The sequence below is a fragment of the Myodes glareolus genome, chromosome 23 (genome assembly GCF_982192425.1).
Source record: "Myodes glareolus chromosome 23, mMyoGla1.1, whole genome shotgun sequence".
Classification (NCBI taxonomy): domain Eukaryota; kingdom Metazoa; phylum Chordata; class Mammalia; order Rodentia; family Cricetidae; genus Myodes; species Myodes glareolus.
Window position 1 is genome coordinate 32730978 of NC_142048.1, and position 18046 is coordinate 32749023.

At 42.2% G+C, this 18046-nt stretch overlaps 1 protein-coding gene across 4 annotated transcripts in view; it reads right to left on the minus strand.

The window, feature by feature from the left end:
• Slc7a2 (solute carrier family 7 member 2) overlaps positions 1-18046 on the minus strand; it is a 58933-nt gene that overhangs the window by 13233 nt on the left and 27654 nt on the right. For all 4 annotated transcript variants that reach the window (XM_048441727.3, XM_048441728.3, XM_085680218.2 and 1 more), the window contains exons 2-6: positions 9867-10257; positions 8859-9014; positions 4591-4756; positions 3600-3733; positions 2231-2453 (exon numbers count right to left, since the gene is read on the minus strand). In XM_048441727.3, the coding sequence (XP_048297684.3) occupies positions 2231-2453; positions 3600-3733; positions 4591-4756; positions 8859-9014; positions 9867-10242 (1055 nt within the window). In that variant the 5' untranslated portion in view covers positions 10243-10257. The remainder of the gene's footprint in view (positions 1-2230; positions 2454-3599; positions 3734-4590; positions 4757-8858; positions 9015-9866; positions 10258-18046) is intronic.

Genomic DNA, 18046 nt, shown 5'->3' on the forward strand with positions numbered 1-18046 from the left:
CGATTGGGCATTTAAACACACCTGCCAGTAATGGCCATGGTGTTACTTATAACGTTTGCAAATATTTGCCCAGCAAAATGATAAGACTAAAAACAATACTGTAAGTCATTTGTTTATATCCATGATTGTTACTGAATTAAAACTGAATTAGCTTTTGCAAAATAAAATGAAGTAGGAAACATTAAGATTTTTTAGCATTCATAATTCAGAAAACAAAATTCCCAAAATAATGGGAAATTAAGAAGATTGATTAATTTTATGTCACAGTAAGTCACCAGTTTATATAATGATTGTGTATTTTCATATTACCATGATTTTGCACCCTATAACTTGATCTTTGATACATGTAATAGTTCCAAGCATTAAAATTATCAAGGTAAAGAATGGCTTTAAGAACAACATACTATGGATTTAGTATGTAGAAGGAGCTACAATTAAATGTTAGTAACAGTGAGGTTTAATGTACAACTTTTCTTAAGATAAATTGAATTATTTACATTTATTGCTTATGTCAATCCACATGACTCAGTTGTGAAAGTAATTACTTAGGAAAAAGAGGTAAAATAACTTATTTTAATTAATGTTTATTAATAAATAAATTAATATTTAATTAAATAAAAAGTTATTGGGGGGGCTGGGCATGGTGGCTCATGCCTGAAACCCTATCAGTTAAGAAGTTGAGGCAAAAGACTGCTGAACGTTTGAGGCTAGCTTGGACTTCATAGTGAGTACCAGGCCAATTGTGGCTATACAACAAGATCTTGTGTCCAAAAACATCTATTAATTTTCTTTATCTTTTCCCTCATTATTTAGAGAATACTTCATTAGTTTCTTATCACACCCACATAGATAAGACCATATATATGTATATTATATATATATATATATATTTAATTTAGTGTGTTATCCTTGCACAAATGGAAAAAAAATAAGTTTAACATTTCTACACCAATGCAGCTGTCGGTTTCTGTACAGTGCCAACCCAACACAGTAAACTGAGAAACTTTTGTCCAAAGTTGACAGCATAGCCAAAGTTTCCAAAAATTCAGATGATATTTATGTATGGATCAACCCAGTAGAAGGCCGTGCATCAACAGCTGATGTAGCCACAGGGGTCCTTTCGTCCCTTTGCAGATCATGGTGGCATAGTACCATCAGGGTTTGGACTTTAAGCTATTCGAAGTTCTTCATAATGAACCTCGTCAACAGCAGGTGATGAAGAATTCCTAAACTCACTTAGCATCATCAGGACTAAAAACTAAAATCACGTTTGGAAGAAAAAGTAATCAAAGTCATGTCGATAAATTATATTGAGAAAAATTTCTTGCTTCAGAACTGTGAAAATTGTTTTCAATTTAAAAAAGAAATTCTTGGGCAAAAAAAAAGAGGATATTTTCCATATGAGACTATTCTCCTGTGAAGTGTGGCATGGACTAGAGTGAAATGTTTTGCTCCAGATCATATGAGCGGCTCTGGAAACTTGAGGCATGAGCCGTGACATAGTAAATAAGTAGCTATTGAAAAGGCAGACATTTGACAACCAAATTCCATCTCCTTTACATATAAGTAAAGAATTTCCGTTGGTAATTTCAGAATGATAATTTCTGTCTCTTGAATAAATCCATTCTGGTCAGCGTTAAAGGGGAAAAAAAGTCTCAGACGCACGTTTACATTTTTAAAAAATGACGCCACATATGGCTTCCAGTCCCAGACACACTAACTATCACTTCCTGGAGAATCGTCCCAAGTGTGAAGTCTGTGTATAATCTCCAACTGACACAAGGCAAGCAATACTGATGCCAGTAACATGAGCATCCCAAAGGTGTCTGACATAGTATGTGATTATGTGTGACACAGAGGTGTGTGTGTCCCAGTGCCACCACCATTATCCTGAAGGAAGAAAAAGAGAACAAACGAAAAGCAAAAAAAATGGACTCAGCTGCTGCTGATCACTCAAGCTTTTTGTAATCACTCAAGATTTCTAGACGGGGATTCTGGACAAATTATTCACTGAGTGCATAGTTGTATAATGCATTCCTCATGTTAGGATATTTTTAGAATATACAAAATCAGTCCTGTGGTAGCAGTGGCTAGGGTGCTGACCCAGGGCCTCCAGAATGCTAGCCAATTATTCTAACACACAGCTATTCTTGAAACCCACAAAAGCAAATCTGAAGACACTGACTACATTTTGCAAGACCCCTAAAAGCCCCAAGGACAGTACACATACCTTGTTGACAAGGCACAGAGGGAGCCTGCAGCAACAACATACTTGGCAGGACCCCATCCAACATATTCAAATGCTACCGGAAGTGGGCTTTTCTCATCCAGGAGGTAGTAAGGCATCATAAGCGTTAAAGCTGCAGAAACCCCAAAATAGGCCATAAAGCAAACCAGTAAGGAAGTCACTATTCCGATGGGAATAGCTTTTTGGGGATTCCGGACCTCTTCCCCTAAGGAAAAACAGAACAGAAGGTTAGTAAACAATCAAAAGGCTTAGAGACTTCCTGTGGCTCGAATCCCCCTCCTCGGTGGTCCTTCTACCATGTTTTTGTCCCTTCTGCATTCTTAGTGAGCTCTATCTATTTCCTATAAAGATTCCCTTCTCTTCTTCAGGATACATCACTATTAACAAAAAATGATCAAAATAGCAGAGGGCGAAGAGAAGAACGGAATATAAAAGTCAATTTCCTACTTGCAAAAGACTGGATGGTGGGGGCTGGAGAGATGGCTCAGAGGTTAAGAGCATTAACTGCTCTTCCAAAGGTCCTGAGTTCAATTCCCAGCAACCACATGGTGGCTCACAACCATCTGTAATGGGGTCTGGTGCCCTCTTCTGGCCTGCAGGCATACACACAGACAGAATATTGTAATATTGTATACATAATAAATACATAAATATTTTAAAAAAAAAAAGGCTGGATGGTGGCGGGGCAGGGAGACACCCGAGCACTCTTAAGTGTTTAGGTCTTGAATGGTAGTTGATGTCATTTGGAAAACGGCTGCACTGGTATTCTGTGAGCTTCTGAACTGCAAGGCTTCAAGCAAACTTATTTAATCATTTATATGAAATTTTAGTTTCTATTAAAAAATATCAGAATATGCCTCTTACAAGATTAATGTTTGAAGCTACCCAGACAGAGTCAGTTACAAGGCTGTGCCACTGGAAAGCTCAAAAGATTCTGGGATGGGTATCACCAGGGATAAAGAGAAAATAATTGGTATAGTATTTTGGCTGGTGAATGAAAAGACCATTTAAGACAATGACCATCTGGAGGGGACAGAGCTCTAAGTCAGAAGGTTACAGATAGAATTGTGAGCATCTCTTAAGCTTCCTCATCCGATCAGCCAGATATGTTGTCTTTGGTGGTCGTCACAATATCCTCAGAGTAGGTGCTGCCCTTGTCAGGACAGACACCAGTGCTCTGAGAGTTTCACCGAGTGGCTTTTGTGTCAGATGTAACATGGGCTGCAGGTGGATCTGGAGATGGTACCCTTCCCACTTCCCATCTCATCCTGTCTCCTTGGCCCTCTGCTGTACCTGTAGCTATGCCTGTGGTACCCTTTCCTTCTGATTCTCAAGGAGACACTGCCCTTACCAGTGGTTGCGATGCAGTCAAATCCCACAAAAGCATAAAAGCAAGTCGCAGCACCAGCCAACGTGCCTGTGAAGCCGTAGGGCATAAAACCACCAGCCCCATAGATGCTCGTGCCGTTTTCAGAAGGCAGCTCTCTGAAGGAAAGAACAGACACAGTCAGCCACTTCATGGACACTGTACCTTCTGATGATTTCTCTCCAACCACGTTCTTGGAAGGCTGATGTTGCTCACTGGCTCTTTGGAGCTAATGTTTATAAAAATCCAAAACCTTATTCTGTCATCTTGTTCTGGAGAACATGATAGATTCCCTCACCATGACCTCTATGTCACTGACATCCGACTATAGGCTATTCAACAGCAAATACAGAAGGCCCAGACCAAAGTGTGTGTGTGTGTGTGTGTGTGTGTGTGTATGAGAGAGAGAGAGAGAGAGAGAGAGAGAGAGAGAGAGAGAGAGAGAGAGAGTCTTACTTTGAGGCCACATTGGCCTGTAACCTGAAATACAGCTCAGGTTAGACTTAAACTTGTGCCATTCCCTCGCCTCGGGCTCCTGTGAGCACTGCTGTGCTCATCTCTATAGAAGTTGCTAGACGGAGGAACACAGGAAGCAAGATTTTGACATCTGAGATCCCATATGTGAGCCATGCTCTACAATAAGGTAAGAAAATTTCTCTTCGCCCCCTGGTGAATTGTTGGGGAGCAGAGAGGGAGCTCTTGCCGGGACTAGACTCCACCCTAGAGGCTGCACTGTAGCCAGCATCTGCAGAGCTTGATCCAGTGGCACAGCTGGAAGCACATCCCTACCTTAGTTTGGGGAGTCTGGGAAGAGGAGTCACATCCTAGAACCGTCCCCCCGAAAGGTCTCAGCACCAACAAGACTGAGAAGTGCTGTTCTCAGAGAACGGCACTCTTCAAATGGAATGAAGAGAAGATAGAGAGGAAAGAGGGGGAAGGGAAGAGAGGGGAGCAGGAGAGGGACTCACTACTTTACCTGGCACCTGCTGATATATTTTTGAGGAAGTCTTCACTGATCTTCCAGTTAGCCACATTTCCTTTCACAAACCCAGCCACCATGACAAAGAGAAGGACCAGGATGTTAATAGCTGTGAAGAATTTATTCACCCAAGCAGACTCTTTTACTCCAAAGGACAATAGGCCTATGGGAAAAAAAGAAGGCGTTAACATGGGCTCTTTACCCATAGAAAAGGCAATGATACCTGGTGCTAACACATGGATTGGATATTCTTGCATTGGCAGTCATGTATTTCCCTTCCGTTTCTTCAGTTCTATCGCTAGTTCACTTAATTACTTTTCTGTGGAGCAACGCCTTTGAAGATACCACCTATTTTGATTTCTGGAAGCAGACTGTGCTCACACTCAAGAGCTACACCCTGTCTGTGTAAGTCTAGTACCTCTGGTTATTGTTACCATGGCAGGCACAGGCAGAACCCCTCATTTGAAAGGCTGTCCTTAACAGCTACTCCAGGGCCATGCACCTTCTGATTGTATCACCAGAAAATAATTCTCCTAGGTGCCATGCCAAAAACAGTTCTCTGTTAAATCCATTTTTATCGGATAAATTCATTTTATATTAAGAACATAAGTATTCTATTCAAGTAGTTTGAAAAAACTCAAACGGTATAAAGAATAGTGGTCAACTATGGTATTCCTGTAGGATTCTACACATGCATGCACACACATATATTTCTGTACGAACAAATTTATCATCAGTCTTAACAGCTGCATGACATACTATGTGGAGATACTTTAATCCCTTATTTATAGACAATTAGGTCACTCTTGGTTTATTTTATAAACAGCATTACCATCTTATATAAATAACCCTCTGCATTTTCTAACATTTTTCTTACAATAGTCTACAAATTAAGAGTGTATGGGAGGGCATGCATTGTGTGTCTCTGTGTGTATGCATGCATGCATGTATGTATGTATGTATGTATGTGTATGCATGTAAGTATGTATGTAGTATGTATGTGTGTGGAATATATATGCATGTCTCTGTGGGTGCATGCATGTATGCATGAGAATGCACATGGAAGCCAGAAACTGATATAGGTGTCTTTCTTGATTGCGCTGAACTTCATTTTTGAGACAGTCTCCCACTATACTTGGGACTCCACAGTTTGACTAGGTTAGTTGTCCAGTAGGCTCTAGGGATTTAGGGATCCGCCTGCCCTAGCTCCTCCCACCCCCAGTGCTGGGGTTACAGATGCACATTGCCATTGCCAGCTTTTAGAGGAGTTCTGGGTCCAGACTCACATTTTCATGCTTGTGAGGCAGCCACTTTACCCACGGAGTCATCTTTCCAGCCCCAGAACATAAATTTTTATAGAGAACAAGATTGGCACCATTTACATTACATGAATTTTAAGTCAGAGTATTTTATTCATAATGATTTATAAGAGGTACTTACAGATATTATAACTACTTATAGATATTAATTTTATTAGCTCTCTGCCAGCCATTCATGGTAATATTTTTCATCTCCATCATTTTAAAAATGACTTCATTTGGTTTATTTCAGTGGTAAATTTAGAGATCGCGCCCTTGCGTGTGTTAGGCAAATGCTCACGATGAACTTCGGTCCCAACCCTGTAACTTACTTTTAACCTTAACATATTGCTTATAAATGTAAAAAGTTGCTAGAATAACCCACACGCACCTATTTTAATAGCTACTTTTAATAAGATTCCCCCCAAACTTCAACCCTCAAATATTCATGTTTCCCTTCAGCTTTAAATGACTCTTATGTTCATCCTCTCTTCATCTTTAACCCCCCTGCTATACTATATGCAGTGTGACTCTTACTCCAGCTTTTACTACTGGGGCAATGGCTGCCATGGAAAGACAATGCCACCGTTCTGCTTCCCTCTCCCCTGTATCCACAGCATCCACCAGCACAGAAGCAGAGCCATGCAAGCGTAGACGAGAGCGGCTGCATTTCACTTCCGCATGTACCGTTCCCACTCTTGACAAAACAACACACTCAACACAAAGTGAAGAACGGGAGCTGGTAAGTCAGGCTAGAAAGACACAACGGTCGTGAAAATGTTTTGAAGTTTTAGCACAACGTAGTGTCTCATCGCTAGGGCTCTCCAGTGCTCAGGGAAAAGGCCATGTAAGTGGGAAAGTCCCACGGCTACCTGAATTGCCGTATGTATGACATAGGTGTACACACACACACACACACACACACACACACACACGTAGTATAGCATTCCCTGCGTGAACCTCGCAAATAAAGCCTGTCTCTGTGTCTATAAAAAACCCTGCATCAATGGCATAAAGGAATGCTGTGGAGTTGGCACAGCTATGGACTCCGCAATTGGCAGTTGGGTGAGACGCCTCTGGTGCTCACCTTCAAGAAGAAATGAGCCACAACCACATTTTATATGAGGTTCCAGACATGCCAACACACGCTCTACTTGAGTTTCTATCTGCCACCAACAGATTAGATCCCAATAAATACCTCATCTGAACGCTACACATGATTCTCTGGTAGCTTTCCTAAAACAAGTTTCAGCGGACATTGCAATTTATTTGAGCCACTACTTATGATGGGGCATTTTCATTTTCAAATCCTCTAGGAACAAAGTTTTAATGTGAATTTAGACTACATTTAAAAAAAGATTCTGAAGGGAAATGAGCAGAGGACACAGGCTCAGGCTAAAGTAGAGGTCTCGTCGCTATAGAATTGAACAGTTCTGAACATGTGCCATAGCTACAGACTTCTCATTATTATTAAGAGATTAAAACTGAATATTTTAAGTTTATTAAAGCAATTTCTAAATAAAACGTGATAATATTAACTAGGCTGCTTAGAAACTAAACTGAATCAGTAAAGTTCATTTAATATCACATAATGAAAAATAATGGATGTATTACTTTTAAAAAACTTTTAAAATTAAAAGATTTTGTATTCATATGGGTAGGGAAGGGAGGTGGAGGGAGCTCAAGGGTAGAAATAAAATGACAACTTTGGGGAGTTGGTTTCTCCTCTTCCTGTGGCTCCAGGTACTGAACTTGGGTCTTCATGCTTAAAGGCAGTCACCTTTACCGACTTAGCCATGTCACCGACCCAGAAGGTATTTCTCTTAATGCTTGAAGCAAAGTACACAATATTATGAATCTATGGAATTTGTTCCATAGATTGTTTGTCTCCCTATCTTTATAATATTTTTAACTAATGCGGCAGATTTTTTTTAACATAAGGCTATTTTCTGAAGTGTGAAACTGTCCGGGTAAAACATTTCCCAATAGAAAATTATTTCTGTCACACTCGTTGAACCCAGGGAGAAAACAGAAGTTGAGGGAGAATAGAAAAGCAAGAGGCCAATTACTCAGGGTAAATCAAGTAAGAAGCTGGAACAAACAGATCGACTTTAAGAGGGTCTATAGATAAGGACAGTCATAATACAAAATGTTCAAATAGTCCATGTAAGGGACAGCAGGGATTAACTATGCTCACATAATGAAACTGGCTTCCCTCTGCGTGCATACTGCGCTCTATGCCAGGAACTGCGCGAGGCAGTGGGCGGTATTCACAGTTCATGAATGAACACACTGAGGGAGGAAGAGATGGAGCACACCTTTCAAATCCTGCACACAGTGAGCAGCAGAGAAAGACGAAAAGCCTGGATGCCCCTACTGTAGTTCTTGAGCCTGTTTAAATCGCTGTTGTACTACGCTGGTGGAAGGTGGAAGGTCCTTTACCAAGTTTGTCTGTCAATGGGATATCAGCATTAAATAATCCCCGGTAGCTGAATACTTTCTTTTCAAACAAGTGTCTGTAGTAGGCACATGACAGGAAAACAGCACTTTTTTTTTTCTAGAAATAATATGTTTTCTAATGACCCGGGTTGCATTTAACAGGGTGAAACAATACCATGAAATTCTACATTTTTTTTCCTTATGGAAATGCCCTTCCTCTTCTTGAATGTCTCTCATTAGTATTTAAAGACCGATGCTTTCAAAACAAAAACCGGCACCTCCATCCTATGACTTACTAGGATGCCTTCTCCTCCAAAGCCAGGGGCCCCCCTTTCACACACATTGAATCCTATTGTGAAACACGGGGGAGACAAAACCCACAGAGAACCCACACTGGTCCTACAAGCCTTGCTAGGATACGCTGACATCATTCAGAGAATACAGGCTTCAAATCTGCATAGCCTCCTTTCCGGGGGGGCCCCTTGGTGTGGTGCATTACAGGGAACAGCACAGGACTGGTTTTCTTACCTGCCAGAAGTAATATAAGGCACACAGCAAAAAAGTCTGGATACTCCGCCAGGCCAGTATAATTCATTTTGAAATATGTCTTGAAAAACTGACCAATTTGTTTGTTTAGAAGTTCATCGAAGGTGCCACTCCACGCTCTTGCGACACTGGAAGTACCTTCCCAAGAGCAGAATGTTCAGAGAATAAAAGGTTACAGGTAGGAAATTAACGAAACTCATCTGCTTACTTGATCCTGGATAAACCTGGCTTAGTTCACACCGACTAAAACTTTAATCACATTAGAAAGCCAAATCACTATTACACATACAAAAAGATGACAAGAATACTTTTTCTTTCTTTCTTTCTTTCTTTCTTTCTTTCTTTCTTTCTTTCTTTCTTTCTTTTTTGAGGCAGGGTCTTGTTATTCAAGACAGACCTCATACAGGTATGTAAATGCTCATATCAGGCAACTTTATTTGTAAAAAAGAACTTTCTAGAAGCTAGGGAGATGGCTGAGCAGTTAAATCACTTGCTGCACAAGCAATATGTCAATTCAGACCCTTAAGTAGTTAGCACTGGGGAGCGTAGCCTCTAAATCTAGCCTTGGAAGGCAGGGGCGGGGCCCCAGAGCAAACTGGCCAAGTCGAGCTGGAATGTCACCACTGGACTCAACTAAGACACTTGCCTCAGAGAAGAAAGCAAAGAGCAATTAAGGAAGATGCTGATATGTTCTCTGGACTTCCCTGTGTCCTTGAAGACAGAATCACATGCACCAGCATACATGTGAACACAGACACACCACACAAACTCATGAAAAGAAAAACAAAATTAAAAACGTCAAGCGATTTTCAAACCCATTAAGAATCATGAATTCAAGGGGGGAGGACTTCGACAGTGAGGATGTATTTTAGGGATGACAAAAACGAGCCGGGGAACAAGCTTAGACGATGAGGCTCACCCCTCGTGCCAAGAGTCTCTGGACGGCTACTTTTACCCTGCACACAACTGATATTTGATTTTGGAATTTACCTATGACGTATGACAGAATGAGATTCCAGCCAGTGATGAAGGCCCACAGCTCTCCAACCGTTACGTATGTGTATAGATAAGCAGATCCCGTCTTGGGGACTCGGGCCCCAAATTCAGCATAGCAAAGGCCTGCCATCACCGAGGCCAGGGCGGCGATGAGGAAGGATACCACAATACTGGGGCCAGAATCTGCTTTGGCGACTTCCCCAGCCAAGACATAAACCCCAGCGCCAAGAGTGCTTCCAACCCCCAGAGCGATGAGGTCCATGGTGGTTAAGCAGCGGCAGAGTTTGGAATCTTCTAGACTGTCCAGTGTGACGATTTTTCTCCGGATCAGACATCGCGCAAAAGTCAGCGCTGCTCTGCAGGGAATCATGGTGAAGAGAGCAGCCTAGGGGAGGAAGGAGAGGAGGGGTTACTAGGAAGGGTCTGCGGCCATCTCCCCTCCCACTGAGCAAAGACAGACAACTGGCTCCCCCTTTACTGGTGGATACTTGGTTCAGAGCAACCAGAAGGGTTAAAGATGAGAAAGCGGCACATTTCCCCAGAGTCACACATGAAAAATTAAAGGGACTCCAACGAGTTACTTTGGGGGTGGAAGGGAAGGGTATCTGAAAGATTCACTATTTGGTCCAATTGTATGTAATTTCTGTAGACACATTGAAAGGAAGGCATTTCTTCTTAGATGACTAATTTACCCCTCACTAGAAGGCAAGGCTTAGATCCTGCCCTTAAAACCATTTTCTTCTTTAATCATTCATCCAATTCAAGATTTCAGCACCTTTTCAAATGCCAAGGTTGCACTAGGAATATATGTAGAATGGCCACACATGCGGCCTCTCGTTTAAGGGGCTTACAGTCTAGCTCTGGCCTAAAAGTAGGTAAAGGATGGTGGTTATATTTGAAAGCTTTAATGAATGTGTGAGAACCACGGCATTTTCCTCTTAAGCAGGGACGAAGAATGAAGAGAAAGAGCCCCACTGGCCAAACAATTTAACCCTGGAAAATACCATTATATAAAACAAAGTATGGATTTCAGTAACACACACACACACACACACACACAGACACACACGTACTGCAGCAAAAAATGTCTGAACCAAAATGCCTAACCATATTTTGATGGTGAGTTAATTTTTTACTTCTATGTATTTCAGCCAAGCAATAGGTATAACTTATATACAAAAGAAATACTGCCATTTTAAAAGTCTATTTGACTTTGCCTACAGAGACATGCAATTCAGCAGACTGAAAGCAACTGAGGAAGAGGGGCTGCTGTGTATCCATCTATGCAACTGTAGATATTAAGTCATGTCTGCCTGTACTTCATGGGCTGAACACCGGCACAGTGATCTGCTGCTGTAGGGTGCTGGTCCCTTCGACTTCAGCATATTCATCAACAATAACATAAACTTCTGAGACTGTTGCACGCGACACTCACCCTACGGCCTTGGCCTTAGGATATTTGGGCTCTACCATTCCTGCAGATTCAGGGTTCTGATGATAGCAGAAATAGGTACATAGGTTTTTTTGAACAAATAATTATTTTGTTAATCACTAAAACAGTAGCTTTGTTTGAGGATGAGAAATCCACGTGAGCTGAGATTGAAGCGAGCCCGCGGGGACTAGCACTATGAGTGTGTCACGATTTTATTGAGGCTAATGATACACGTGAGTCCCCCCAGTCCACTCCCAGCCTGAAGGATGACAGCTTCTAAGCACCAATACTTCTTCAGCAACCAGGAAATGGAACTTCTTCAATCAAGGTCATCAATCTGACAGCAGAGAATTCTGGGTCTAGTAAACCCTCAGACCTGATGATCTAACACAAGGGGGCAGATGTCCCCTGCTAGTTACAGAAAAAACATCCATCCTGGATTGTGGCTTTATTTCCATACTTGATGCAATCAGTACAGAAAAGAACCCTTCCTCTCCAGCCCACATCAAGGCAGATATGTTAAATAGTCCCCGTGTCACATTCATTTGTCCTACAATATTACTACAGGGGGAACGAAAGGAGGCAAGCCAGCGGGGCAGTGGTCCCGAGAGCCTGCAACCAATTAGCTTGTCCCAGTTAGGACCCAGGTTTTTCTTTCTCATTCCTCTGCCAGTTTCGTGGTGTGGAATATGCACTTCACATGTCTGGACCGAGGGAGAGAAATGCAGTTACGACGTACAGTACAAGGATCCTTGCCTACCCCTCCTTTTTTTCTTCAGATTAGATATTTTGATTTCACAATCTTCATAGTCAACATCAACTATGTTCCCATGATTTTTAAAATTCCAACACAAAGTTTTTAAATTACACTATAGGTTAAACAAGTCAGCAAAGGGGGAAAGCAAAATGGCATGGCTGACCAATGGTAATTCTTTTTACTTATCTTTGAGACATAAATTTCTCAAAGCAAGGTATTATTCGCTCAGAAATTGGTAACCGTTGCACCTGGACTAGCCAACGACAAAAACAAGCCTTGCATTTATTTCCCCTAATACCTTACCCTATCTTTTCTCCACATCTAAACAACTTCTTCCTCTCAGGTATTCCCCAGATAGGTGAATGGCAAAGTCGAGACAAGAAAGAATTGACGATACAATTGAGATGGTTGCAAATGTACAAACACAGTAGTAAGGGAATGTATTCTTTCTCTTAAAGTACTGAATCAGTACGGCTGGAACGCGGAGGCAGAAATGTACTATTTCAAAATTTCCCACGGGCAAGCATTTCTCCTAAGGTTATACAACAAATGAATAGCTGGTGCAGGATTCTGGAACGTTCCTAAAGACAACGGGTGGTTTGGAACACGTGGGTACACTCACCTCGGGAACAGGTGAAAACACAGCCGCACTACGGATCAAGCGGTTTCACTGGAATAGACGGAACATGGTTTTTGTGTCTTTGTTGCTGTTGTTGTTTAGCATGTAACTTTGTTCCCAGGGGAAGGGAAGAGAGAATGTAGCAAAAAGTGGAACAATGAAAGCAAAGCCTGGCTCTGTGGTAACCGGAGCAGCCGCCCAGTCAGCACTGCCCTGGCTTGGTCGCAGCACCAGCACCAAGCAGGCGCCGATTCCCTTCAGCAATGGCTGGCCAATAAATCACCCCGAATGCCACAGGGGCACCACCTGTTCCCTTTCCCAAGCTGCTGGTGCCAGTCACTCCACAGAGACCACTGCAAGCATCGGGAGATGCCCTTCCCAAAATTATCTCATCCCCGCCACTAATTCGCAAGTGCTACTGATTTGAACAGCAGGTCTCTGGTGGTTTTATGTTCCTGGTAGGCCCTGACACCTTTTATTAAATTGTCCCATCTCAAAGCCTTTTCAGTGTTCCTGCAAGATCAGGACTATTATTAATTTCATTGTAGAGATGAACAAACTAAGGTATGGTATAGTTAGCCAACATCACAGTCCACCTACGATAGGAATAAGATAAAACCATTGGTGACTCTGGAGCAAGGGTTCTCAACTGTGGGTCTCAACCCCTTGGGGAGTCAAATGACTCTTTTACAGGGGTCGCATATCAGATGTTCTGCATATCAAAAACTTACATTATGATTCAAAGCAGCAAAATTACAGCTATGAAGTAGCACCAGGAGGAACAGTATTAGAGGGTCACAGCATTAGGAAAGTTGAGAACCATTGCTCCGGAATCACTTGCCAAACACGAACTGTTGGTGGGTGTAAAGGGTAGGCCTAATGGGGGTTCAACTCTCTGAATACCTTACTGGAAAAATATTACAACTGGAAGCCTGATGTTGGGAGGAAAAGGAATCGGCATGAAGCGAAGCTCAAACGACAAAAGGTGAGCGAACCTAAGGAAAGCAGAGCAGGGGCTGGTAGAGAGGCCCTCGCAACACCACCGGACCTTCCTGGGGAGCGTCTGATTTTACTGACCAGACAGCTCTGCACAGCTTACATGCATGGGGAGTTAGCAGAGCAGGGGAAACACAGCCTAACACTGCAAGTTCGGCAGGGTTGGAAGGAAGAGAGAAGGTTCCTGGTCCCCTCTGGTCATGTCTCCCTGGTGGGGGAACACATCAGTCACCTTTGCTCTGGGGGATTGTAGCCTAAACCCTATTGGTTTGAGTGTCCCAGTCATTATGTCCTTTAGAGTTAGGGGGACATCTGAGTACGCCCTTCCTATCTATCTGTCTCTGCTTCAGTTATGTGTGGCTTAGGGGTGGAAGACAATGCCGCAGTGACGAAGGAGCAAGGGGCCAGGGATGGGGGCTTCAGCAAAGTGGCCATGCTGCATAAACTAAACAGAACCAACACAAATCAAAACAGCAAAAATAAGCCGGGTGGTGGTGGTACACGCCTTTTATCCCAGCACTTGGGAGGCAGGGGCAGGAGGATCTCTGTGAGTTTGAGGCCAGCCTGGTCTACAGGAGCTAGTTCCAGGACAGGTTCCAAAGCTTCAGAGAAACCCTGTCTTGGGAAAAAAATTAGCAAAATAAAGCAAAACAAAGGTGTGTGTGTGTGTGGGGGGGTCATTTAGTATTGCTTCTGAAAGAAACTCTAAAAACTGACCATTGCTGTTTTAAAAACCATTTAAATTCCTTTAATTCTACCTTTAGCACCCTGTTGATTCCAGGGTACCAAGAAAATCCAGATCATCTGAAAGAATCTATGCGCTTAGCACCCTCTGCGGCAGTCAGTGCTTAGGAAACAGATTGCTTTACTTATTTCTGGGTTAGTCACCAAATTTTGGATTCCAGATGCTGGACGTATGAGCCTGGACTAGGATGGGGGTAGGAGAAGTGGAGGTCTTTTGTCTGAAGGCAAAGAACTGATAAATGCTTCAGGACACTGCTTTCCTCTAGCCACTGTCCTTCCAGAGGCAGAACACCCTTCAGTCCACCCCCCTGAATGGCCCCCGAAGCTACTTGATTTAGCTGGCTGTTAGAATCTGACCGCTTTTGTCTTGCTGCTAGGCAAAAATTCCTTCCATCAAACTGTGGTGGGAAAGGAATTTTACAAGAATTCACACCCATTTCCCATTTTTTAGTTCAAAAATATGTAGCTGGATACGTAGTTTCATGGTTTTGCTATAAAGTTATTTCTTGTGTGGTGGGGGAGGTCACTTTTGACACTACATTTTCAGTTTTGAGAAGGATGCTCTGATTTGGCACTTCTGAAGTTCTGCGAACAATGTACGAGCAGAGACTGCTATTGCTGGCATCTTGAGAAGATTCTTGAAACACTGCTATTGATTAAGGGAACTTTGTAAGTTCACTTGGCGTCGGCTAATTGAGAATAAGACACTCCTATTGTGTGCTCAGAGGAAGCAAGGAAAGGCATGCCAACTCATCCCCATGGTGCAGAACCACGAGTTATATTTAGAATAGGCAAACGAGGGATAATGTTAAATAACGAGCCCAACCAGAAACAGTGAAGTTCTTAAAATGCAACCCTGGCCGTCTTGACACGTTATTAATATGCCACAACTGTCAACAGTTCCTCGTACAAGTTTTTATTTTCATATTTCTGTGAAGACTGAATTCAGACGACCAACTGCTCAACAAAATGACAAGTTCTCTAAAAGGTCAAGCCTTAGAAATTCCAAAAAATTGAAACTTTTTTTTTAGCCTAAGTGGAATGCCTTTAAAACCATCCTAGGGAACACAGAGACAGGAGAGACAGGCGGACTGGCCCTGCTAAAGGAAGTCCTGCACTGCCAGAACACACAGCAGGGGGCGCACTGTTCAGATTCAGCAGGAGCTGGAAGCAGTGAATCGTCAAGAGGCTGAAAAAGGAAAGGTTAAAAAAAAGGCTAGCGTGGCAGTGCATTCTACAGACCCAGCACTCTAAAGGCTGACATAAGAAGATCAAGAGTTCGAAGCCAGCCCTAGACTCTGTCTCAAAAACTAAATAAGTAGTAAATAAAGCAGGCTGCCTACAACATAATCCCTAAAGCAAAAACTATAAATGAGAGAACCCATTTAGCATTTTTCTTCTGACAATGAAGTAATATCCACAATCTTCAAAACTCATTTTGGTATTTTGATGAAGTCATAACCTCTGTTACTTCTGAAAGATAATTGGAAGTTCAAATAGACTCTTAGTTATTTGGAGCATTTCCTTTTTTGGAAAAAAACCAAATTTTGCAAAATAATAATATAATTTCTATAATAAATAATAAAAGAAAAATCCTTAAAATAATTATCAATATATAAAATCCTTACCAACATTTCTTCCAACTGTCCACTTTGATTTAATTTTAAACAGCAGCAGTTCATATTACTATGTGATTTAAAACTGAAATTATCTCATAATATGAAAACTATCTGATAGTCATTCATCAATAAAGGTTTTAAGATATTTAAATAATGTGGGCAGAGTAGGTTTTATAAAAATGACTCACAAAAACCAAATAAGGGCTAGCAAGATGGCTCAGTGGGTAAGCACATTCATTCTCCAAGTTTGGAAACCTGGGTTTGAATTCCCAGAGACCACATAAAAAGCTGGGTATGACATGTAAGCCTCTAATCCAACACTAGGGACAAAGAGACTGGTGGACCCCAGAGCTTGCTGGCTCACTAGCATAGTCCAAATAGAGAGAGCTTCCAATTCTCTTCAAAGGGCCACTTTGAAGGCCATAAGACAGCCGGATAGAGGTGGACACCGGCTATTCAGCTATGGTCTCCACCTGTGTGTACTCAAGCATGCAACACACACACACACACACACACACACATACACAAAACATGGTCACACACTCATACCACATACCCACACAAACGTACAAAAATATATTAATATCCAACATAAAGTATTTTAAAGCCAGCAATTCACATTATAAGCACACATGTATAGTGTTGTTAAGAAGACTGTAAGAAGAAAGATAAACACTCTCTTCTACTCTGAATTCCTGCTGCTGCTTTACAAAACACTGTCTGATTTGATCTTTAGCACTAATGTGGGCAGAGAGAGAGAGAGCTGATTTGGCCTGCACAGTCTTTGGTCTTTAGCACTAATGTGGGGGGAGAGAGAGAGAGAGAGAGCGAGAGAGAGAGAGAGCGCATTACCTTAGACCTGAGTCCTAGCTCTGTCCAGGAAACCAACACTGCTGTTTCTCAGTTCTCACTTTAAATGATGCTTGGGAGAAGCAGCAAATGCTCGAGACTGCACTGTACAAGGGTTTGTAAATGAATTATGTTAAGAAAGCAGAATTTAGTTTCCATAATTTTAAGTACTCTCAGAAATATATCATATTATTTCCATATCTATCTATCTATCTATCTATCTATATCATGAACATTAGAACACAGATACAAGAATTACGATAAAAACTAGTAGGATTTTAATTTGAATGCTTATTCACACTGGACTCTCATCTGCCTCCATCCTGGGTTTCCCTCTGGTCTCCGTCTCTAGCTTACCCTTCCAGCTGTGAATTCTGCAGCTCTCCACGTGAATGCCGTGTTCTGATCTGCTCGCCAACTATCCTTGGAACATTTGCTTTCTCGCCCACACACGTGAAAAGAGATATTGACTTGTGTGTTCCCAGCTACTGCTGACTTGTCCCCTGGCCCTCTGCTTCTGTCCTTATCCCAGAACCTCTGAGCCACTAAAGTCAGCAAGACATTTCTCTGCCTTCTCTGCCAGCCCCTAGCTACTCCACTCATTCCAAAGAAAAGCCAACAATCAAAAGAATGAGTGTCTTTAGACTACCTATCTACCTGTTCCAAGAGAAGAGGGAGGAAGGAAGGTTTTGAGGATTGGAGTCTGATTCAGATCCTCTCCAAGAGAGAGGGGTGAGTGTTGAAATCCCTCTCAAATGTACCTTGGTAAACATACTGTTGTATTTACTATGTGTCCTCTGTTTCCCTCCTCCCCAAAGAAGATAACACTGCTTGTTCGGTGTCAAACTGAATGTGTATATTCACATGCCATCGTTTCTAAAAGAAAACGTATTTTGCTGAACAAATTAATTGCAATGATCTGTATAATCACGCCTGATAGAATGAGTGGTCAACTGAAGGAATAGACAGGGAAAGAGCAGAGAGAACTGGGCCAAAGACATGAGCCTTAAAGACTCACTGCGACTATCACAGTGTGTCAGCAAAGACAAATGGGATTCCGCACAGCACAGCAAAGCACAGCCCAGCACAGCACAGCACAGCACAGCACAGCACAGCACAGCGCAGCAAAGCACAGCACAGCACAGCACAGCCCAGCCC